At 37.2% G+C, this 25285-nt stretch overlaps 1 protein-coding gene across 4 annotated transcripts in view; it reads right to left on the bottom strand.

The window, feature by feature from the left end:
* Positions 1–1800: 1800 nt before the first annotated feature.
* The window catches only part of LOC139939818 (alpha-catulin-like), a 109002-nt gene continuing 85517 nt past the window's right edge, over positions 1801–25285 (bottom strand). The window contains exons 10-18 of one of the 4 annotated variants that reach the window (XM_071935951.1): positions 24682–24832; positions 23633–23670; positions 21056–21070; positions 16236–16286; positions 14984–15187; positions 13267–13446; positions 11696–11779; positions 8617–8773; positions 5494–5632 (exon numbers count right to left, since the gene is read on the bottom strand). In XM_071935951.1, coding sequence (XP_071792052.1) covers positions 8618–8773; positions 11696–11779; positions 13267–13446; positions 14984–15187; positions 16236–16286; positions 21056–21070; positions 23633–23670; positions 24682–24832 — 879 coding nt within the window. In that variant the 3' untranslated portion in view covers positions 5494–5632; position 8617. Of the gene's footprint in view, positions 5633–8616; positions 8774–11695; positions 11780–13266; positions 13447–14983; positions 15188–16235; positions 16287–21055; positions 21071–23632; positions 23671–24681; positions 24833–25285 lie in introns of all 4 variants that reach the window. The other 3 variants (XM_071935950.1, XM_071935953.1, XM_071935952.1) reach the window with 3 other exon arrangements.

Genomic DNA, 25285 nt, shown 5'->3' with positions numbered 1-25285 from the left:
CAAATGTTAATTGTTATAATCTTTCAGAGAGACATCTTATACCATCATGAGGGATTTGTATCCAAAGCAAGGTTAGGTCACCCTACGTTTCCTTGATTAGGCACCATTAGGGGAGATGGGTTCCAGACTAAATAGTATCTCCCAGTTGGGGGAGTTTCAAGTGCTGACAATGAAGTAAGACCATTCAACCACAATGAAGTATTTGATGCAGTTACATTTCTAGAACATCAAATTTTGCTAATAGTCAAGGAATGATAACAGCCTTGCTTCAAATGTTTATATTGTATCTCAAAATATGAATCAAAGTGAGAAATAATTCACTCAAAATGCTACACGATTCATATTGGAAAACATTATAACTTAATTTCCATGTGTTTCCACAATCTACCACTTGCTGGTAGATTGTGTTATTTGAGAACTGTCTTGCTATATATTCCACTACTGCGGAGTAGGTTTTCCAAAATCAGGAGACTTCTCAGTTCTGAAAAGAATGTCCTGTTTATTAACTACTACCTGGGTGGAAGGTAGGAAATCAGCCGGGACTGCTACTTTTGCTTAGGGGACTTCTCATTATTAACTTCACTGCCGCGGATTGAGTTTTTAGTTCATGTTTTCTATTAAAGACAAAGGTTGACAGTACATGTACATGATAGCATAATTATAACATGTTTCCCAAGACATGAGTATTTATATGATCAACATTTCACATATTAATTTTGTCAGTTTCTTTCAAGACAGAATGTTTGATATAACTGTGTGTCCATAAAAACAATATTTATCACCCTCTCAAATCAAATTAGATCATGCATGTACAGGTCTCTCAAAAATGCCCATCGTCAACTGCAAAATGGAAGTACATTCTTTCTGGACAGGCTCTCAAAAGCTGTAAGAACATTGTAAATGGGATTCACAGTGGGTAGAAATACATTCACACAAATCATCTCACAAACACGATCACTGTACCCATCCAACCGACATACAAAATAGACAGCACAGGGAGTGTACATTGGCTTTATATACTGCCCTCTGTTGACGTTAAAAGGCCACTCAAGACAGTTTGTTTTAGTTTTTTTTTTAGATAGATTACGAAATACAGAATGCAGGAAAAATACAGTACTGTGATACAAATTTAAGTTAAAAAGACAAGTTGTGGATAATAAAGCTAGTTGCTATAAAGCTGCATGGATGTACAAGAATTTCATGATCAAAAAAGTACTAAAACGGAAAATGAAATTTATTCAAGAAATATCGTTGAGAAAAACAGACTGATCTACCATTTTAGCTCCATCCACCTCAATGTACTGAACCAAAGTGAAAACTGCACCTGACAAAAATCTACAGTGAAAACAAGGGAATCAGCCGTTGAAAACAATTTGTTTACCAACAAATGTGATCTGTGATAAAAATGCCAAAGTCTTAATGGCCTCACCTTTTGACAGAGTCTTTCTCAAAGGCTAAAATGACCTCATAAGAAACAAAAACCAAGTCTAAATCTGGAGAAAAAAATCCAACAACAAATGTAAGCAAGTTGACTCAATTTAGCTGGTTTAGTGGTGACCAATTGTGTTTTGGTTCAGTGATCAATGGATGGAGAGGCACCAGACTACCGTTGTAAGCACAGTATTGGGTTCCCAAAGAAGGTGGAGCTTAAAGACATTGGGGTGGATTTCACAAAGGTAGTCCTAACTTAGGACTAGTCCTAGGCAATGCTAAGAGATAGGACCAGTCCCAAGTTAGGATGAGTTACTGGTCCTAACTTAGGACCAGTCCTATCTCTTAGCATTGCTTAGGACTAGTCCTAAGTTAGGACTACCTTTGTGAAATCCACCCCTGGACACTATTGGTAATTGTCAAAGACTAGCCCTCAAGGGTTTGTGTATCTCAACATATGCATAAAATAACTAACCTGTGAAAATTTGAGCTCAATCGGTTGTCAAAGTTGTGAGATAATAATGAAAGGAAAAAACACCCTTGTCACACGAAGTTGTGTGTTTTCAGATGCTTGATTTCCATACCTCGAGTTCTAAATCTGAGGTCTCGAAATCAAATATGTGGAAAATTACTTCTTTCTGGAAAACTACATTGCTTCAGAGGCAGCCGTTTCTCACAATGTTTTATACCATCAACCTCTCCCCATTACTCGTCACCAAGAAAAGTTTGATGCTAATAATTATTTTGAGTAATTTACCAATAGTGTCCACTAACGTCACTCTCACCACTTTGGTAGTCAACAGGGCCCTATTTTATACAGCCTGAACGCAAAAAAAAACTTGCTAAGCACAGAAACTGAATACCAGACAAAATTTTATGAAGTTAATAAATTAATGCAACTGGTGCAGGTACTCAATTTTTTTTTGCTTAGTAAAGACAACAGGTAAGCAGTATTTTCTTGCTCTGCTTCATGAAATTGGGCCCAAGTAAGCTAGTAAACACAGTATCCCTGTGTAAAAACAGCTATACTATATAACACACAGGAACATTGAGCCCCAAAATGGCGCGTCCAAGATTATTTTTATGATGACGTCAGGTGAACAGGGTTAAAGCCATTATACACTTTCGGTACAGGAAAAAAAAAAAAGGGTCACAGGTTTACAAATAATTTACAGGGTTTACAGAAGGTAATGGTGAAAGACTTCTCTTGAAATATTGTTCCATGAAATGCTTTACTTTTTGAGAAAACATTAAAACAATATAAATTCTCATTAGCGAGGATTACGGATTTATTTTAAACACATGTCATGACACGGCGAAACGCGCGGAAACAAGAGTGGGTTTTCCCATTATTTTCTCCCGACTCCGATGACCGATTGAGCCTAAATTTTCACAGGTTTGTTATTTCATATGTAAGTTGTGATACACGAAGTGTGGGACTTGGACAATAGAGTTACCGAAAGTGTATAATGGCTTTAATAGATAGTCCCAAAGCGACCACCTTTACAAGCAATGATATCGTTTTGTAAAAAAAACCTATATTTTTTGCATCAATACTGCATGCGACAGTTTTATCAAATTTCCCTAGGATTGGTGTTTGACCCACTGGGGGCAAATTCAACCAACGACCATGTCAACCACTTGTCAATGTTCCATATGCATGAAATATATCTTGGGTACCAGACAAATTCACCCAATGGTCGACAATAGTCAACTATATTCCCTCAGCTACTTGCTCTTGGCTACATGGAAAAATTAAAAAGCTTAAAACCCAAGTTACTTGCAAAGATTAAGTCTACTATGGACTATCTATTGTTGAACTTTTACAGATTGTGAGAATAGAACTGAACTTGTAAGGAGTCATTGTTCTGCCAATCAACGTATTTGCAAAACAAAACTAAACACAAACCAGTAATTGTAACAAAAGAACCATTCACATGCCTACCATTACGCGTAAGTACAAATCTTTCTTAAATATCTTTGTAGATTGTATTATTTCCCTTTGATTATCTTTTTTTTTCAATCAGACGGTATCTTTATTTACAAATAATCACTTCATAAAACTTACTTTCCAATTTTGTTAATTTAAATTTGTCCACTATGATTAAGACCTTAAACAAAAAAACAATTTAGCACCATGATCGTTAAAAATTTGTGTTTTTTCGTATATATGCTACATAATAAACTGTTGCTACAGCACACAATATTTCTACAAAGTAAAAAAAAATTCTTTTTACACAAAACAATCTGCTCACAAGACCAATTAATTCTTTATAATTCTTAAAAATGTTTGAGTGAGAAATATTTCTGTCCACACCGAAAAGAAGTTAAAGGAATCTTTGAGAGACTTCATGAAACTGTGATCAATCAGTTTATGAAACAATATCCGAATTCAATGTAAATTATTGGTCTCGGTCTCTCTAAGGAAATTATTTATTTTTTGGATCATTGAATCTCAGGGCTATAGCTTTTCTGGTAAATGTGATTGTCTAGTCTAAACCCCTCTTTAGGGTAATTTGCTCGCAGTAAAGGGTATTGGGGTTAAGGTTTTTACAGAATGTGCCATTCTTTTACCTCAAAAATGAAGATATTTCCAGTTTTGAAAGAAATATTATTTGAAATTATCAAACCCAAATGGTAGTCCATTTTCTTGGAAATGATGACGAATTAAGTTCAAACTCAACTTGTTGCATGTTCATACCCCTAGTTCTTAAAGGTAAGAGATGCAAATATTTGAAGTTGTGTCACAGTTGTTGTAGATGCTACTGCGAGCTTACAGATTGATACACTGTTTCAGGTCAATTTGACTACAAATATTGAATTAAGGTTTGTAAAACACACACATTGATGGTGTGTTTGTGGTCCAGAAACTAGACATTGTGACCATAGCTTGGAAACCATACATTGTGTGCTGACAGCTTGGGAACCATACATTAAGAACTGAGAGCTTGGAAACCATAAATTGAGTACTGATACATGTGTAGCTTGGAAACCATAAATTAAGTACTGATAGCTTGGAAACCATACATTGAGTACCGGGCCCAATTTCATGGCTCTGCTTAACGCTGAATTCTGCGCTTACGATCATGATTCCCCGCTTATGTGCAAGCGCCGAATTTCTGCGCTAGCCTTGTAAGCGTAGAATCCCTAGTTAATCCCATACATTAAGTACTGATAGCTTGGAAACCATACACTGTGTTCTGATAGCTTGGAAACCATACATCATGCACTGATATTATGGGAACCATACATTGATTACCGAATGTTTGGAAACCATACATTGTGAGATGATAGCCTAGTAAATTGTGTGCTGACAGTCCTAGATACCTGACCAGTACCAACCCCTCAACATAGGCTAAGTGCTAAAGATATTTTTGCCACTGGATTGACCTCCATTGCAGCTATGTTAGAAATTCCAAACTGCACGCAATTGATACAAATCGTAAATCAGAATAGAATAGAATACTGTTTGAAATATTACCTGGTTTTCCATTCACAGTGCGCTACCTTTCTTTTCATTTCCACTCAGGATGAGCAATTCTAACTTCAAACTGTACTTCTCAAACCTCAGACTACACAAGTCTGTATAGCCTGGAGATCATACTTATTCTCCAACATATCCTGGACACCATACTTTCATATCCCTTTTCCCAAGCCGATTAGGTCACCCACAACAACCAGGCCTGTTCTTTCACAAAGGCAACAAAGGTGATTGCCTCCATGCCCCGATTTCACAAAGAAACAAGATCCATTGTACGACAAATTGTCAGCATCACCATAGTAATTTGTATTGTGACATCACACGATTGATTTGCAGTTACGATCAATCTTAGCTCTTTGTGAAATCAGCCCATGCAGGTCATTGCCTTGGTGCCCTTGAAATTGACGAGTAGAAATTAAAAATTTCCTCATAGGGTGCCCTTTGGTGAACGAAGCATACAGGCCTGAACTACGATATTCTTGCAGTGTAGAAATCCCACTCGTTCCCATTGGTTCGCTCTCAAGTCCTTCTCGCATCCAAGACGCTTCTCCCTCAGTGTAAGATTTTCTCCATGCTTCCCCGCAGCGGTGAGCGATCAGAGCGACTGCTACTAGAGCTTGCCACAGAGTCGCTGTCTTCATAGTTGTTGTAACGATAGTCCATAACGGGAGGGGGCGATCGCCACTTGTGTATTGGTGACGTCGGGGTCAGAACATGGAACTGAGTCGAAAAAGAAAAACAATTGTTGAATGAAAATTGTTAGATTTGTTTTAGGTAGACTTTCCTATAATTTGAAAACCATCCTGGTTCTGAGGGCCTCTAAGTTTACATCAACTTAACAGAAAGTAAAACTTCTTTGCTTTTTTGTTACCGATTAGGTTACTTAAATTTGAAGTCTTTATAAGAAAAACAACTCTATACCAATAATCCTATGCACCCTACATTTGAATCCTGTGCTTTATGTTGTGTGTATGTGTCGCTTATTTCAAAGTTTCAGAACATCCGACCAACAGGACCAGTTTCAAGGAGGTTTCAACACAAAGTTCAAGAGTTCAGGGCCCAATTTCATAGAGCTGCTAAGCACACAAATTTGCTTAGCACGACATTTCTTCCATGATAAAAACAGATTGCCAACCAAATTTCCATTTGTTGTATGTTGCTTCTTATACTGATATTCAGCTGGTGTATGCTTGTCCTGAAAATAACGTGGAAGTTTGGTCGGCATTCCTGTTTTTATTAAGGGAGAAATTTCATGCTAAGCAAATTTTTGTGCTTAGCAGCGCTATGAAAATGGCCCCAGTTGGTGGAGCACTGGCTTGTTAAAGGAACACGTTGCCTTGGATCGGTCGGGTTGGTCTTTGAAAAGCGTTTGTAACCGTTTGTTATATGGTTAGAAAGATGTTTTAAAAGTAGAATACTATGATCCACACATATTTGCTGCGAATTTGCGTTGTTTTCCTTTCACTTTGCAAACTAACACGGTCGGCTATTTATGGGAGTCAAAAATATGACTCCCATAAATGGCTGACCGTGTTTGTCGACGAGGTAAAAGGAAAACCATGCAATTTTGAGTTATACTTGTGTGGATTATTATATTCTAGTTTTAAAATATCTTTTTAATCATATGCATTTTATAACAAATGGTTACAAACGCTTTTCAAAGACCAACTCGACCGATCCAAGGCAATGTGTTCCTTTAATCCGGAGGTTCCAGATCTAAATCCCTCTCTTGTAAATTGTTCTTTGTTCAACCCAAAATTTATGAACCCACTCAGTTTCCCTTATGGTTTACTACTTGAAAGTTACATTTGATGACAAGTTTCAGTGGGACACCTTGGAGGATCCATTCACGATGGACTCTCTAAAGCTATTTGTAGGATTTTTTACATTTGCATCAACAAGGTTCTCCAGCAGATGTTATTGTGTAAGCATTAAAGCTTAGCATTGATGTATATAGACTATACAGGTCTTGCGCACACTCAAACAATTTGGGACCACTTTGGTCCCAAGCAAATACATTGCTTGAATGTGTAAAGGAAACAAACTCGCACACTTGCCAATGTTTGACTTTGCGCAAGCCTTGCACAGTCTAATATGAGCCATCTACTTTGTTTGTCAATGCAAGTGTCTGTGTGTCCAAAACTAAGAACAACTTTCAGGTAGTTTAAAGGCTCTGGATACCATTAAATTGTCAAAGACTAATCTTCTCACTTGGTGTATCTTAAAGGAACACATTGCCTTGGATCGGTCGAGTTGGTCTTTGAAAAGCATTTGTAACCGTTTGTTATAAAATCGGTATGGTTAGAAAGATGTTGTAAAAGTAGAATACAATGATCTACACAAATATGCCTAAAATTTGCGTGGTTTTCGTTTTACCTCGTCGACTAACACGGTCGGCCATTTATGGGAGTCAACAAGTTGACTCCCATAATTGGCCGACCGTGTTAATGCGCGACGTAAAATGAAAACCGTGCAATTTTGAGTGATACTTGTGTGGGTCATTATATTCTACTTTTAAAACATCTTTCCAACCATATACATTTCATAACAAACGGTTTCAAACGCTTTTTTATAGACCAACTCGTCCGATCCAAGGCAACGTTTTCCTTTAACATAGGCATAAAATAACAAACCTGTGAAAATTTGAGCTCATTTGGTCTTTGAAGTTGCGAGATTATATGAAAGGAAAAACACCTTTGTCACATGAAGTTGTGTGCTTTCAGAAGCTTTATGTCGAGACCTCAAAATACTAATTCTGATGCCTCAAAATCAAATTGGTAAAAAAATTACTTCTTTCTGGAAAAACACATTACTTCAGCGGGAGCTGTTTCTCACAACGTTTTATACTATCAACCTCTCCCCATTACTCATTACCAAGTAAGGTTTTATGCTGAGTAATTACCAATAATGTCCACTGCCTTTAATCAAGGAGAATAATAAATCAGGAGATCTGATATGAGAATTTGGTAGTGTTAAATGGGCAATTAAGAATATCAAAAATCTTCAATTGTGCACACAACGATCCCATTATCTTTCATTTCTTAAGAAATTCAAAGAAGGCAATTTTACAGAGCTACTTACTTTGCTTGGTCAGATTTCTGAAAACCAATAGTATTTACAATTACAACTGGCTTTACCACTGCCATGATTTGCAACCAAGTGGAAGTGTTTAACAAAAACAAATTTGTCCCAAAGAAAACCCACCCAAAAATAAGCATAATCCAAAGTTAATGCTTACTACGATTTAATAATAAATGAAGTGCATAAATAAGTGATTAAAAAAAGAAAGAAGTGACAATCATCTCTAAAGAAAAAAAGGACATATTTTTGAGAGGGCCAGAAAAGATTTGGCAACCCACTTATCAAATGGTTTTGGTTAGTGATGGTATTGTTAGAGAAACCAACTTGACACATTGTGTTAACAATTCCTTTTCAAAAATAATATTGAAATATAAAAAGTTAGTCAAAAACAGGAACAAATTCGGAATAAAAAAAAACTTCACTTAAAAAACAACACTCATGCACCGTGTGCCTAAAATTCTGAAGAGACAAATATAAATATATAACATTAAAAATTCAGTAAAGAAATAGTCAAAGAAAGTTGCTCTATATCTGGAGCAATGAAAGAAACAAAAAGAAAGCGCCCTCTATTGGCTATGACTGTACACTGGTGAAGACGATGACAAGCAATGCGTAGAACCAACCTCACATGACGCTGTACGCCGCATTGTAGGCGTCTGTTTTCACGTCGCCCCCGTCCTCGGCCGCGTGACAAGACGAAGAAGTTGTGGATCTCGTTGGGCCCACAAGGATTTGTGAGCACCAGGGATCATACGAATCAGAGGTCTGTGGTGTTGGGGTCTTCCAGGTTTAGGAGTAGTTTTCAAGAGAGAGATTAAGAGGGGATGAAAAATGAATTGGATAAAGTTAAGGATGGATTAAGACAGATGAGGATATGAGTGGATTACACCATGCAAGACTAAAGTGGAGACGAAGGTTGAATGATGGAATTCTACACAGGGTTTAAGCTTGTGTATTGCGCCTTGTAACATTGCTGCAAACGCTTCATCTGTATCAAAGAATTTTTTGTGTGTGATAGTTTCCACATTTCTCAATCAATGAAAATAAACGACAAAACAATTATGTTGTGTTTCAGAGATACCAATCATTTAGAAAATGCTTTTTACAAAAATCTTAGGAGTTCAGAAAAAACTTAATCCAAAATAACTAAAGTATTTAAAAATACAGTGTAAAAAGTCTGTAGATTGAGACCATTATGAGAAAAAAAACCTCTTGTAAGCTAACGATCCTTACTCAGAGCTTAATGACGCAGCTATATACATGTAACCAGGGCACCTCTATTTTAGGGAAATGTATAAATTGTTTTTGACTATTTCAAGAGGCACCGAGGCAATGACCAGTGGCATGGAGGCAATTATTCGACTGCAGTAGTTACACCTTGATTCTTGTCATGAATTCACACAAACTTTAAGTCAAAGGTCTATGGTCTTTTCAGGCATTAAATTTGGGCCTTTGAAAAAAGTAGGAAATATTATTGACTACAATGGCTTAACTATAAATATGGTATATGCTTTGATAGCTTTTCTTCAGGCTATTTAAAATACAAAGTTTTTGCTGATTTTTCTGACGTTGAAAAAGCAGAAATCAGATAAAAGTAGAAGAAATATTCTGCCTTCTTGTTATTGGAATGACAAGATATAAACAGGCATGATATTTAAGCTTGGTTCATATTTCCTGCAAATGCGAATTCGCAACAAATAATTTGTATCAGTTGAAATGTGCTGAAGTCGTGCGAAACATTCGCAGCAAAAACACGGCTGTGACATCAACATTTCCTTTGCAGTTGCATTCGCAGGAAGTATGAACTAGGCTTAAGTCCTTGAGAAAAAAAGTAGGAACATTTTATTAAATACTAGGGCTGACCAAGATGTGCACATTGTGTCGGCAGGAATAGACTTTTTAAGCCTTATTAACACAAAATTTTATGATTTTTTCATTGGGCCACAAAATCTGAAAACAGACTATAAAGTAGGGAGAACTTCATGAAGGATATGTGAGTATAAATGAGATTGAAGGATGCGTGAGATGCTATTGACATGAATGGAATATAATGACATGATTATACATGTAAGGAACAGGCCACTAACAATTACAACTAATAGGCGGAATGAAAATAGGTGAAAAGAAAAAGGAGAAAAATAAATTGATGATGATGAGATTAAAAAATGGTGAAATAAATCATGAAATAAAAACAATATGGAAAGAGTGAAAATGTATTAGCCTTTTGGTGATGACTTGATGTGACAATTAATCAAAAACATAATAATAATTAATGAAAGAAATAACAGAATGGTGTCTGGGTATAGTTAGCGCTTTAGAGGGGGAATCGTGATTAATAAAAATTATGAAAATTTGACTTTTGACTCAAATTCCAGGAGGGGAGGGAAAAATAGATAAAAGTTGAAACAACTAAAATGATTTAAGAGACTTTGAATATGAAATCTCTGATCTGCTTCAACAACATTGAGCATGATGTAAATGTTGTCAAATCTATCTGTGAGTCCACTGCAAAGCTCCAACTTCAAAGAGCTTTTATTTTGGGGGACTCATAGCAAATTGGTGAATCAGGACAAGCAAAACCAAGAACATAAAGTGAGTAAAGAATGATGAGAGCGGACGAAACAAATGGGAAAAAACATGAGAGGTAAATGAAGACCAGAAAAATTAAAGTAGATAACCAACAATCATAGAGTTGTTTGACAGAAAATTTAACTCCTGAGCAAAAAAACTTAACAAATCAAAAAACAGGAGACCAGCTATAAATAATAATACCAGTTTATTTTGGCCGGTATTCTGTTTCTGCTAAGCAAGATTTTTCTGTGCTTGCAAATGTGTACGCTGGGCAACAGTAAGATATTAAACACAGGTAGTGAGAAAAAACACAAGCTTAGAAAGACAAACAGGTAAAACGTTGAAACTTAAACAGGAAAAACAAAAGCAAGTAGGCAGGGAAAATTGATTAATAAGATGGAAGAACTTGAAGGAAAAAACAAGATGAGAAACCCGGAGAAATTCGATAAGGAAACAGAACAGTGTGAAATCACTTGGAAAAGAAAAAAATACTTTGGGACTGTCAGAAACCTTGATTTGTTAGGAATTGCTGCATGTTTAACTTCTGCTGGGACTTGTGAATATTTAACATATGTTTGTTAGTCATAAACAGGCGCATTCTCTGTACACCACAAGGTTAACCAACTCAACGAATAACGTCATAAACAAAGAATGCTTTGCAGTATTTAGATAAATAGAGACACTGCTTGTTCAGTGAAAAAGTGATTTTTTTTTTTTTCATTAATCAAAATGACGTTTTGGGCCTAATTTCATGGCTCTGTTTACTGCCGCATTCTGCGCTTGTGATCAACACTATCAGCTTACCGTGCAAGCGCTGAATTTCTGCGCTAGCTGCGTAAGCGCAGAGTGCCCAGTAACGTGGAGTACCAAATGCACACACAAAAATTCCCTACCCACCTATGATATACGCTTGATGTAAGCACAGAATTGTTCTTATTCTGTAAGTGCTGATTCTTTGCTTACAGTAAAGCAGAGCCATGAAATTGGATTTTTTTTTGCTCCATACCTGAAGGCAGTAGTAAAACTACAGAAATGTTCCCAACAGTCAGCCTTTACAAATGTATAAAAAATTAAACTATAAAGCATTCTTTTAGTTTGTAAAGTGAAATCAGATTTCTTCACTCCATTTACCTTAGCTGCTAGAACGTAACAGACGGGGACTATGCCGCTTATCGTTGATAATAGATTCTGCGTTTCTTGTATCGTGTTATCCACCTGTTGGAGAATAGTGCAACAAATAAATAAAACATTGAACTATTTAAATCCTAGAAATCAGACAAACAGAAGTGAACAATTAATCTATCTTTTTTTTTGTAGCTACATATGTTTGACCTACTTTCATTCACATACAGAGGTCCAAGTAAACACCATGTCTGAAAATGAAACTTTCCAAAGTTGTATGTTAACAGAGTATCCTAAAGAATTCCAAAAACAATCTGTTTCGCGTTATTTCTTTTGACATTTTTAATGACAAAGTGATGATTATACGAAAATGTATGAAAAAACAACACTGAACATACTTTCCAGAAGGTAGCCTAAGTGTGCAAATTAAGAGACATTTCCAGTGAATTGTCTCACATCTTCTAGGAAAGACTTAAAGACAATAGGCACTATTGGTAATTGTCAAAAACCAGTCTTCTCACTTGGTGTATCTCAACATATGCACACAACAAAAACATGTGAAAATTTTAACTCAAATGGACGTCGAAGATGTGAGATAATAATGGAAGAAAAAACACCCTTGTCACACGAAGTTGTGTGCTTTCAGATACTTGATTTTGGGACCTCAAAATCAAATTCTGAGGTCTCGAAATCAAATTCAAATATTTTAGTGGAAAATCGTTCTCAAAAAACTACCTCACTTCAGAGGGAGCCGTTTCTCAAAATGTTTTATGCTATCAACAGCTCTCCATTGCTCGTTACCAAGTCAATTTTATGCTAACTTTTAAGTAATTACCAATAGTGCCTTTAATAATAACAATAATAATAGGCATTTATAGAGCGCTCTTACACTGAGATCACAGCACTTTATAAAATACTCAATAAGCAAATATAGGCAACGATGATGGGAAAGACTGTTGGTCTAGAGCAATCAGCCATTGAACAGGAAAGTTTTTAAAATGATAACTTGCAGTGACTCTGCAGACAGGCGTGCAACTGCCCGTTGAAAAAAAAAGAGGAACATTTTCAAAGGCACAACGCAAGTGCAAAGCGAGGCAGCCGAAACGCCACGGGACATGATACACACAATGGTACCCGGAAAATGTTGAGGTTTATTATGCTGTTAGGTGCATTGTTAGCATATACTAGGCTTATTTTACATGATTGTAGTTGTAGTTTACATGATTGTAGTTGTACACTGTTGTTGCCAGGCATATATATATATATATTTTTTTTTTCACGTAAAAAAAAACCCCCCAAAACGCGGAATAGTTGCATGCCTGTGCAGAACAGATTTAATGAGGGCGACAGTTCCAAAGGCGCAGAGCATGTGCGTAAAAAACACGACCCCCCCCCCCCCCCCCCCCCCCCTGCAGCAGAATGTACCTTTGGGACTGCCAAGAGTGTACTGTCTGAACCAGAGCAAAGGCCATGTCGTACGGGATGGTAAACCTTGATGAGACTGGTGAGATATGTAGGAGCAGTATTGTGAAGACATTTGTATACAATGGTGAGGATCTTGAAAACAATTTGCAACTTACCTTGTTAAATGTAGCTATTTTCCCCATGGTGGGTGATTTTGTAATGAAGAGTAGTTGCTGGCAGTACGATGGGATTTGGTCAATGAACGATGCAAGGTCCGTTCTTAAAGAGCACTCAGGTACCTGAGCACTAAACTGCTTAAGAGATCGGAATAACTTGATGCCTTCCTCGCCAAAATACTAAGAGAAGAAAACAAAAAGGAGGTGCTTATTTAATATCTTTAACTTAAAGGCAGTGGACACTATTGGTAATTACTCAAAACAATTATCATCATAAAACCTTTCTTGGTTATGAGTAATGGTTGATAGTATAAAACATTGTGAGAAACAGCTCCCTCTGGAGTAACGTATATTTCGAGAAAGAAGTAATTTTACAAGAATTTGATTTCGAGATCTCAGATTTAGAATTTGAGGTCTCGAAATCAAGACAACTGAAAGCACACAACTTCGTGTGACAAGGTTGTTTTTTTCTTTCATTATTATCTTGCAACTTTGACGACCGATTGAGCTCAAATTTTCATAGGTTTGTTATTTTACGCATATGTTGACAATTACCAGTAGTGTCCAGTGTCTTTAAGTCATTCCTTTTCTATAACAGAGTATCAGCACACAATAAAAGGTAAATTTTAAAACTTTTAAGACCCTTATAAAGCTACCTTATCACAAAATTCAAGACCAAAAAATAGTGAATGACGCAGCGGAGAAACAGCAATACCCTCTCAAACTTTATATTACTGATGGGAAATTTATTGCATGCTTCATATTTTTTTAAAGACCTCCTGCGGGAGGCAAAACATTGAGGATCAAGCAGAAAGAGGCCAATCAAGAACATGGTAAAGACGAAACAAGATACAGGGTTGGAGAACTACAGTTACGATTAAAGGTAGTTATCAAAACGGAGAACGGGTACCCACGAAAAACTTGTTACCATAACGAGCGATTACAAGCAAGTTCGAGCGGGTTAGAAACGATAACGTGTGACTACGAGCGGAAGCGAGCTGGAGCGAGTGATTTGGGGAGTACCCCATTTACCATGTTGAACAAGGGCTAACGAGAAGCATTCATGCGTAAATAATGACCTGAAGAGAATTCTCGGGTACCTGGGCACTAAACTTAGGTCGATGGAGTTTGCTTTTTGTTTGAGTCTAATAACTGAATTTAATAGTTTCTAAAGCTTCTTAAGGCCTTAGACTTGGATAGTTAGGTGAATTTACGAATTGTTAATACTTTTGAGGATCGGCAGAAATCCTGAATCACAAATATGATTGGGCAAAAGGAACACAGACAAAGTACTATTGAGTAAAGTACAGTCATATTTATATTCTTTTTTTAAAGGATTTGGGTACTTTTTGTAACACAATGTCCACAGATTTACATTAAACTTACACCAGTTGAAGATAATGATAGTAGAAAGCGTACCTTGAAATATTAGTTGCTGAGGTGCTGTAGTTTTTGAGAAATGGGTAAAAATGTAATGAAAACATGTTTTTACATGCTACACAAATTTTGGTCTCATGATCACAGAGACGAAAGTTATTTTCATGACATTGTTTTACTCAAAAACTAAAGCACCTCAGCAAGTAATATTTTCAGGGAAGCTTTGTACTATCATTATCTTCAAACTGTGTAAGTTCAGTCTAAGTCTGTAGACAATGTTTTTTGTCCTACAAAAAGTACATAGACCCTTTAAGGTGATCTTAGACACTCTTGTACAAACCTCAGCCTGTTTGAAGAGATCTTGCGTTGTCTTGAGCATTCCTTCCCCTCTGGTGAACAGATACATGGAGTACGCCATACTAGACATGTTCTTAGCTCTCTTAATGATGTCATTATCTGGATCACTCCATTTATCTGTCTCTGCATCCAGCTCCGAGGTCATGAGTTTCATCTCGAGACCCAGCTTGGCTATCTTGGCTTGCTCCTTAAAGGTGGGAAGAGACAACGGCATTGAGAATGATTAAGATGATGGAGCTTGTATGCTTTCCTTAAACCCCTTCAGAAACCATAGCTCTGAGGTCATAAGTTTCATCTCGAGACCCAGCTTGGCAATCTTGGCTTGCTCCTTAAAGGTGGGGAGAGACATCGGCATTGAGAATTATTAAGATGATGGAGCTTGTATGCTTTCCTTAAACCCCTTTTAAACCCAATAGCTCTGAGGTCATGAGTTTCATCTCGAGACCCAGCTTGGCTATCTTGGCTTGCTCCTTAAAGGTGGGAAGAGACAACGGCATTGAGAATGATTAAGATGATGGAGCTTGCAAGCTTTCCTTAAACCCCTTTAGACACCATAGCTCTGAGGTCATGAGTTTCATCTCGAGACCCAGCTTGGCTATCTTAAGAAGAATCAACAGCATTGAGAACGTTTGAGATGAGGGGTATTAGCAAAGGGATGGCATACCTTTGGTTTTTCGAACTATTTGATTGTTTTAATCAAAATGGAAATATATAAACTACATAATAAACTGTTTCTAAAAAGTACTTCATTTCGGCATGTCATGGGGGAGAGGTCACATTTTGTAATTCATTGTGCCGATAGTTGTGAAGATGAAACAAACTTGAATCCCTGACTAATGCTAACAACTTAAACGCATAATCCTCACGTCACATGCATGTTTGTAAATACAACACATCCAGAAGTGCAGCAATTTAAGTATGCCATAAAGATTTGAGATTTTGGTTTCAAAGATATAACTTAAAGCGCACTTAATTCGTTCTGAAAAAAAGAGGCAAACCAAACAGAAGATGTGGAAATGAACTAACGAATAGCGGCATTGCTTGATAGCTCAGGATAAAGTAAAATGGAGAATTTGGTGAAGAGGGTTTCCTCCTGCAGTGGAGTGATGAAAAAGGCTAGCAAGAAGATTTGATGTGGGTTTTTGTCTTAAAGGGGTATGAATATTTACTTAGTTGTGATTTTTGATAAAACGATATATATTTTTTTCAAGTTTAGCATTTTTAGAAGTCATTACCTCAGCGTCCAGCTTGGCCGGCTTAATACATTTAGGTGTTGAGCCGTGTTTCTGAAAAACAAAAACAATTAATCAAATTAAAATTAATACAATAAATTAATTCAAATGTCAATATTATCAGATAATTAGGTTAACTTCATCACTGACATCATTCATTGAACAGTCAGACACACTATTTTACAAGAAATACCTCAAGAAGTACTATTAATAATTTGTTGGATTGTTGGAGAAAATACTTGATAAAATGCGGGGCATTAAAATTTCATACTTCAATCAGCATTCTTTAACCGACAAATAAAATAATTTGTTCACGAGTCTGGAGTCTGTCCTTGCAAGGAGATGAATAAATGATGGGGGTCGATAAGTCACAGATAGAGGCAAAGCTAGAGATTAAATTAATTATGCAAACGTCTAGCTGTAGTAACTAGGCATTCCGGCATGCTTCATACCTCCTGGCCAATCAACTAAGCCCCTAGAGATCATGTGATCTTGAAAAAAGCCGGATAAAAAGGAAGATTATTGCAGCGGCGCAAATGAGCTGAATGCTTGCTAAACCCAGACGAAAGGATCGATGACACCTTTTTCTTAAAGAGTACATTTACGTTAGTCTCCAATGTTTAAAGATATAAAAACTAAATAAAAAATCTAACAAGATACCTGTGAAATGTCCTTTGAAATAACAGAACTTTATCTTATTCTTTAAAAATACCATTGTGCCATACAAATTCACAGAATTGTGTATGGGTGTCCGTCGTCTCTTGAGAAATTACGCAAAAGCTTACCCGGACAGTTACACAGCAACTGTCTCAATAGTCTGAGGAATTCAAATTTAAATGGTAACATGACCCAGCAAGTCATTGTATCAGAATTTATTCAAATCTAACCCACTATTGGCTTATTTTCACCAGACATAAACATTTGCCTTTGTACTAGCATAAGGGAAGGGTTTGAAGGGGGAAAACACATTGAAGTACTAAGTTGTCCAAGGAAAGCACTAAGCATTTCTAACCAAATTCTTGCTATGAATGTCCTAATGGCGAACAGGCCTTGAAATACACCATGGAGGTCTTGGCCTTGGTGCCCCTTCAAAAGTCTCCCATTTTCCAATCGAAGTGCCCTTTTAAAGATGAGATTCCAGGCCAGGGCGAACCATCCCTTTATCTAGTGACCACCTTGTGCTGATGTACTACACCATGCTCTTCCATTTTGGAAGTCAAATTGTATGTAAATATTCAGTGCACATAAACCTTCAAGAAATCTGACTTTCAAATTGGTGATTCAGACTGATTTAACATGAGTGATGACGATATAGACAAATTGGGTCAATACAAAACTTTGTAACACCTTCGTATTCAAAATTGCATGCAAGACTAAAGGAAAGGCACGAAAAAAGAAGCCACATCAGTTCAAAATTACAAAATTTTTAAGATCAATTAAAGTTGAAAAATTAAAAATAGCTGGTCTCTTTTGCAGCTTGGTACAGTCTTTAACTGGTACCATATTAACAAGAGTGGGTGCTCAAAAAGAACAATTCATTTAATAAGTTACACTCAATTTCTTCGGCGTTCTTTTCACATTTTCCAAGTTTCCACAGTTAAGTTTCAAGTATTTGGAAACATGATAACTGTAATAAATGTTAAGAAAAAATATGATCCCTGTTTAGATATAGTACATGTTTGTTCTGTACTACTAAGCTGCCTATGGAACCAAATTCTTTCATGGAATAAGCATACAACATGCATAAAAACATAATAAAAACACTCTAAAGCCCGGTTCATACTTTCTGCGAACGCGATATGAATGTTGACGTCACAATTGAAATTCACTCTGGGTTGAGCTGTGCTCAACTCTCTTGCGGATATCGCAGCGAAAGATGTCAAATTCACATCAAATTCGCATCGCATTCGCATTCGCATTCGCAGGAAGTGTAAAGCGGGCTTTAGAAAATAGTTTTTAAGACATCTTCTTGGATGGAGTATTTTCAACCTATGTACCAATGCTATATCATGCCATTATAGCATATTTCAGACAATGTTAATCAAAAGGCAAGAATTACAAACATTCCCATTCACCAAATATTATTCCTGAAATATACACCAAGATCAGCTGAAAAAAATGCATCCCATTTCCAAATGTAAATTTCTCAAAATGATCGCTCCAAAAATATTTGGAAATTAAACATTCTGGAGATCCTTTATCAAGGGACAGCCATATTGTTTTTGTTGCTTTGGATTCAATTTGACCACGTTTTGGCTCCTTCTGCCTGTTTGAGGCTCTGTACCAAAAGTGCACCTCTGCAAAAGCGAAGCCAGAGTTGAAGCTGTGGTTTTGCAAAGGGTCTATGAGTATAACAAAGACAAAATTTGAGTGCGCACATTTACTCTACTAGTGACCAGCAATGTGCATGCGCAGTGACGCACTCACTCGAACGACTAGTTTCGAAGCCTAGTCAACCAACGGTACCATGGTATTCAACACTCCATTGCCTACCGCCTTTTCGTTATAGTGTCACTGGTCCCCCTTCTGTGCTTTACGCATGTTAGTATGGAACAAGCTAATGGGACCAGTGAAGAAACCGTGGTCCTGACTGCGGCTGGTTCCAAATGGTTGACCACACAGTAGTCAACCAATGGTCGACCAGCCTAGGTTTGAGTTGAAATAGTCAACCTTTAGTTAACCACAGAGCGCACTCGAACTTGCTCAAAGATGGCAACCTAATAAATGTCAAAGGTCGGCCTATTTATCAGGTATCAAACCTGGGGTCGATTTCACAAAGGTAGTCCTAACTTAGGACTAGTCCTAAGCAATGCTAAGAGATAGGACTGGTCCTAAGGTCGATTTCACAAAGGTAGTCCTAACTTAGGACTAGTCCTAGGCAATGCTAAGAGATAGGACCAGTCCTAAGAGTTACTGGTCCTAACTTAGAACCAGTCCTATCTCTTAGCATTGCTTAGGACTAGTCCTAAGTTAGGACTACCTTTGTGAAATCGACCTTAGGACCAGTCCTATCTCTTAGCATTGCTTAGGACTAGTCCTAAGTTAGGACTACCTTTGTGAAATCGAGCCCTGATTCCTTTCTTGTATTTACATTTGGAGATGAGATGCTGAAACATGGGATTAAAATCAGACTATTATTAGGAAGGGGCTTATCCCAACTGTGGTATGACACACAGTCAACCCCGGTCATTAATAGACATGTTAATGAATCCAAATACAATGGCCCCTGGGGATGAGGTTGATCAAACATGCCTCAGTACCTACACCTTGTTAGTAAAAGATAATAAAAATGGAGGATATTGCAAGCAAGCATTAAGGGAGAAGGGGACATTTTACAAATAGACACACGATTTGAAAAGGTCGGTATCTCACACAGCAACCTTAAAACAAATAAAATTCCTTGATTTTGATACAGCCATGACATATGTACGTACCCCCTCGTAAATGGCAATGTAGAATTTCATTCAGCAACTGCACAACCATATATTTTCACTCTTTCAACACTATAGCCCATTTCACTTTGTATCTCTTAAACATGTAGAATACACCCTTGGGAGGCTCCATGAGTTTTTTGCCCCATGAGTTTTTTACCCCATGGTTACCCCCAAGGACACTTTCACACTAACCCACCCGCCTAGGTCCCTATTCCACAGGGTTCCGGTTGCACGTTTCAAGAATACCCCAAGGGTTTTATCGCTTACCCCTACTCCAATGTAGGCACACATATTCCCCCGGAGTATGCCCATTTCCAGGAAAGGTCAGGAGTAAAGCGATCCAAGTGTGATAGGGTCGTTATTCCCCGGGGTTCCCCCAGGGAATAGAGTAGTGTGAACAGTTTTTTTTACTACCCCTTCTGATACTATTCAACACACCAGAGAATGGGTGCGTTCGTTTTAGCTTCCCTGGGTTGGCCCCGGTCTGTGGCAGTTTTTTTTTCCCAGGACGAACGTGTGCAGATAATTACACATGTTGTCCTGGGAAAAAAAAAGCCGCACACTGGGGTCGACCCAGGGAAGCTAAATGAACGCACCCTAAGACATGGTCCCAACACGGTTAAACTGTTTCAACAAGGTAACAGAATGCAAAAGAGAAATAGAAATCAGTCAGTGTTAAACACTAAGAGGCAGTCCATTTTCACATTATCAATTTCAAAACGTCTTTTCATTTTGTTCTAGTAGATAAAATGATGGTACTGTCAGTGACGCTTTAACACTGTTGACTTCAGATTGACTCATGGAGGTGTTTCTACATGTTTCGAAGGTAGGTTCTACGTCTGGTTATTGTGTTCATAGTTTTTGTCAAGCTGATGGGGTAGTTGGCGAACATAAAGAAGACCAGAAGAACCGGTTGACAAAAGTGTCAAAATATTTAATTTGATCAACAAGTTTTTAATTTGATCCTTGGCTACATGGCAGTTGAGTTAGCGGTTGTATGGTTTCTGAAAGGCACCCCAAACAAGAATTTACAAAATAGGGAGTTCGCCATCATAGGGCTAGATAGCTCAGTTGGTAGTCGCCAGCACTTTAATCCGGAGGGGGTCGTTGGTTCGAGTCACACTCTAGTTAATTTTTCTTTGTTCAACCTCATATAGAACACAAATAATGAGGAAAAACATAGTGTTTCCTAAAGTCCGTAATAAACTTCTCTAAACACTGAGGCACGCTTTGATGAGTGACATGTGAAAATGGCCAACCTTCCCAGCACCACAGCCTTTGCATCAAACAGAGAGAATCAAACAAAACAGATCGGAAACCAAGGCAATTGTTAACCGATGTTAGTAAAAAAAACCAAGAAATATAACAAGCTAATTGCAATATACTCACTATGAGCGGTATATACTACAATAGTAGTATGCAAGCGTTCGCCAAAGAAACAAACCAAGAAAATATCTGCTTTAGCAACGACTCAAAAAACATAAAAATATAGCACTGCAGTTCAGTTTTTTGGAATCTTTAGAAATCAACTAGTTTATAAGTGCTCGGATTTTAAACTTCCTATCAGCTTGAACGGGGAAAAAATACTTAAAAGCAGCAACAAAGTCTTTGCGTTGCACAAATCAAACAGCTAAACAAAATGATGGCGGAAGGGGATTAATGATTTCACAAACAAATTGAAGTTGAAAAACGTGGACAAGGCAGAAGAAATTGAAAGAGGGGATTATGTAAAGAGAGATAAAAAACAAAGTATTAACGGCGTTTGGTGAAGTCACTTTGAAACAGCCTCCCAAATATAATCTGCTCTGCTGTCATTGTAAGTATTCAAGAGCAATCTAAAAACATTTTTGATCAACTGTTTGTCTATTTGTTTGTTTGTTTGTTTGTTTGTTTGTTTGTTTGTTTGTTTGTTTGTTTGTTTGTTTGTTTGTTTGTTTGTTTGTTTCTTGTTCTTTTGTTTGTTTGTTTAATACCAGGATTTGACGGCACGGCGCACTGCTTGTTTCAGTACCTTTCTGTGGTTGCATGGTGTTACATGGACTATATTTGTTCACCTTGTACTTTTCACATTTGTTTCCCATTTTCTTCTTAAATATCGAACCATAAGGGAAAGTGCATGGGTAAATTTTTAAATGATTTGGGGTTGAAAAAAGACAATTCACTAGCTGGATTTGAACCAAAGGTGGTTCAAATCCCCATCTTGACACTTCTGTTCTTCAGCAAGACACTTGATTATAATTGTTTCTCTTCACCCAGAGGTAAATAGGGTACCTGCGAGGGCAGAGATGGTATTAGTAATTGATTTAGCTTAGTGCGCTACAAACTAGCAGCACAGGCTGCAACTCCCCAGGTACTGTAGCTGAGATGGTTTAAGGAATAAAAAGATATGACCCAGTGACCTGGATAATAATGTCCTTGCACCTTGAGCATCAATCTTGCTGGATAGCGGTGCGATATCACTGTTCATTATTTATAATATTCTATTTATTATTAAAACTAAGTACAGAGTGCTCTATGAATGCCCATTGTTGTTATTTATTCATTATTTTTCTTTTGGTATTATTTATTATTATTAATAAAGCGAAAAGGTCTTAATAGAGATGCACGAGGAAGCGAACAAGGATAAATGACACGGCAAGTGACACAAAGACAATGACAAGTGACATAATGACAATGACACATTGACATTGTGAAACATAAAGGAAAACAACTGACAATTGCAGCACAATTTGAAAAGCAATTGACAAACAGATGGCAGGAAAGAGTTTAAACTGAACAGTAAAATAACTACACAGCAAAATAAGCACAGTAGTCTTAGCAAAAGCCTGAAAAACAGCTTACAAATCAACATATTCCTAATAAAACTTGTTGCACAACTTCAACTTCTAGTATAACAACTCACACAACTACTGCAATGCTATTTCAAATAAACAACTCTATCTTGTTCAGAAAATGCATGGCACAAGTTGCTTGCATTAATGACTAACAATAAAAACAAAATAATTGTTGAAATTTGAACAAGTTTCCTGTCTTGTGGTATATATAAAGCACATTATTCATTGCTTATGCAGTAGACCGCTCTATTAAGCTCCGCAACATTGCGAATTGACCAATCACAACGCAACGAAGGTCCAACATGTGTGCGCGTATGCTTGGTGCGCACGGCAGAGTTGTGCAGAAAGGCATCGGAGAGGCTCACGTGTTCTTGCTCACACATTAGCGTCGGGGCGGAGCCTTATGGATCGGTCTATTGTACATGTAGGTATGAAAAGATCATAAACAACATCGCTGCTGATATGCATGCTTGATCAGGAATTTTTGAAGCAACCTTTTTTTTTTGGAAAAGCAAAGCAGCTGCAAGAACTTCAAACGCGCCTTGAAAAAAACGTTTTGGCTAGAAACTGTTAACTTAAAGGCAGTGGACACTATTGGTAATTGTCAAAGACTAGCCTTCACAGTTGGTGTATCTCAACATATGCATAAAATAACAAGCCTGTGAAAATTTGAGCTCAATCGGTCATCAAACTTGCAAGATAATAATGAAAGGAAAAAACACCCTTGTCACACGAAGTTGTGTGCGTTTAGATGGTTGATTTCGAGACCTCAAGTTCTAAACCTGAGGTCTTGAAATCAAATAAGCGGAAAATTACTTCTTTCTCGAAAACTATGGCACTTCAGAGGGAGTCGTTTCTCACAATGTTTTGTACCATCAACCTCTCCCCATTACTCGTCACCAAGAAAGGTTTTATGGCAATAAATATTTTGAGTAATTACCAATATTGTCCACTGCCTTTAAACCAGTCAATGGTATTAATGTGATTTTAGAATAGAAAAGACACAGACACACAATTATTTGTGTCTTTTTAGATGTTAATCTGTCTGTTTGTGTTCAGTCTCAGTTATTGAGGAATAAATGAAGCGAAACAATTAAGCATTTCCGATATTTTGAAATGAATCTCAACTTACCCCAGGCCTTGGTAACGATAGATACACTTGTTTCTCAGCTACAAAGATGGAAACAAAGTTCACTTTAAAATAATATTTGACGATGACTAGAGCAAGCTAGTCGAAACGTTGAGACCAATCCAAGAACTGACTTTGTGGTAGTGCAGTTAATTACGATCCTATAAGCTAAAGTAGTAGTCCCAGCCAATTTTCTATACCTTCCGCCCGGGTAGTAGTTAAAAAGCAGGACAGTTCTTTTCAGAACTGAGAAGTCTCCCGAACATCCGCGGTAGTAAAATAAAGAAAGACAGTTCTCTAAGAACAAACTCTACCTGGCAAGTAGATACAAACATGGTGTCACCGCAAACCAAATATATTAATATTTGTAATATTTATAATGTTCCTAATGAAGTACGTTTGTTTCACTTAAGCCCCTTTCACACTACACTATAATCCAGAATCTCTGTGTACATGACATGAACATTTTAACACAGAGATTCTCTGGATTAAGTGGAGTGTGAACACTCTTCGGATTAACAAACCCAAAACTGGCTTAATCCAGGGAAAAATTAAACGCCTGCCCATGCCCTGACGTTTCGACCCTAGCAGAGTCTTTCTCTGATAGGGTCGAAACATCAGGCCAAAACCTATTTTTTAATATAACAGGGAAACATTTTCCATCATCAGGGAGATTGTAAAATTTGTTCACCAGATAAGACTGTTTTTTTTTTGTTTTTTGTTCAGGGAACTTTCTGCAGAATCAGGGAGCCAAATAATAATTTGAACTAAAGTCACATCCTCCTGCAATCAGGGATATTTTACAAACAAAGAGGGAGATATTTATAAGTACAATGTACATTCAACATAAAAAGGGATAACGATTCCATAATAAGTGAACATTTTCAAATTTGCTCATTACAATATGGACAGATTGGTTGATTTTCAAGGAACTTTCTGCAGAATGAGGGACACTTGGCAGCTCTGAAATTCCAAGTATAAATTGAACTCAAGTGCAGTGACTTTGTTCTATATTTCTGGAAAGTCCGCCTGTTCTTCATAAATTGACTTACTTGTTTTCCCCTGACAGCAGTCGTTGATCTCTTTAACTAAAAGCGACAAGTCGTTAATGTTACTCTCCCACGTATCACAAAACACATCTAGACTCTCCTTAGCAATCTTACTACTTGGGTGGATGGCTAGCGTGGTTGCCAGGGCAACAATCTAGATAAGGGAAGTAAGCGTAGATAATGATATAGACTTTTTTACTCCAAGTCATCATCAGATCAAAGAATGGATTCCTTCATCAAATACGTGTTTAGAGATTGATAAGCAACCAAGGCCCAATTTCGTAGAGCTGCACAAAAAAGTAGCCAAGCACAACAAAATTATGCTTACCAGAATGAGGTTACCAAAATACCATCTCACAGGTACTATCTATGGCTGGTATCCTATTTATTTTAGCTAAGCAGGAATAATTTTTTAGCAGCATTTTCTGCTTAAGCAACTCTATGAAATCGGGCCCTGGAATGGATTTCTTCACCAAATACGCATTGGAAAATATTGTTGTGCAACTAAGGCCCAATTTCATAGAGCTGCTTAAGCAGACAATAATTTAACTTGATAATTTTTGGGTAAGAAAAAAAGGCAGAAATGATTGACACGCATTGTTCAGAG

This window comes from Asterias amurensis, chromosome 7 (genome assembly GCF_032118995.1).
Source record: "Asterias amurensis chromosome 7, ASM3211899v1".
NCBI lineage: Eukaryota > Metazoa > Echinodermata > Asteroidea > Forcipulatida > Asteriidae > Asterias > Asterias amurensis.
The sequence above is the reverse complement of the archived record's forward strand: the minus strand, read 5'-3'. Positions and strand labels throughout refer to the sequence as shown.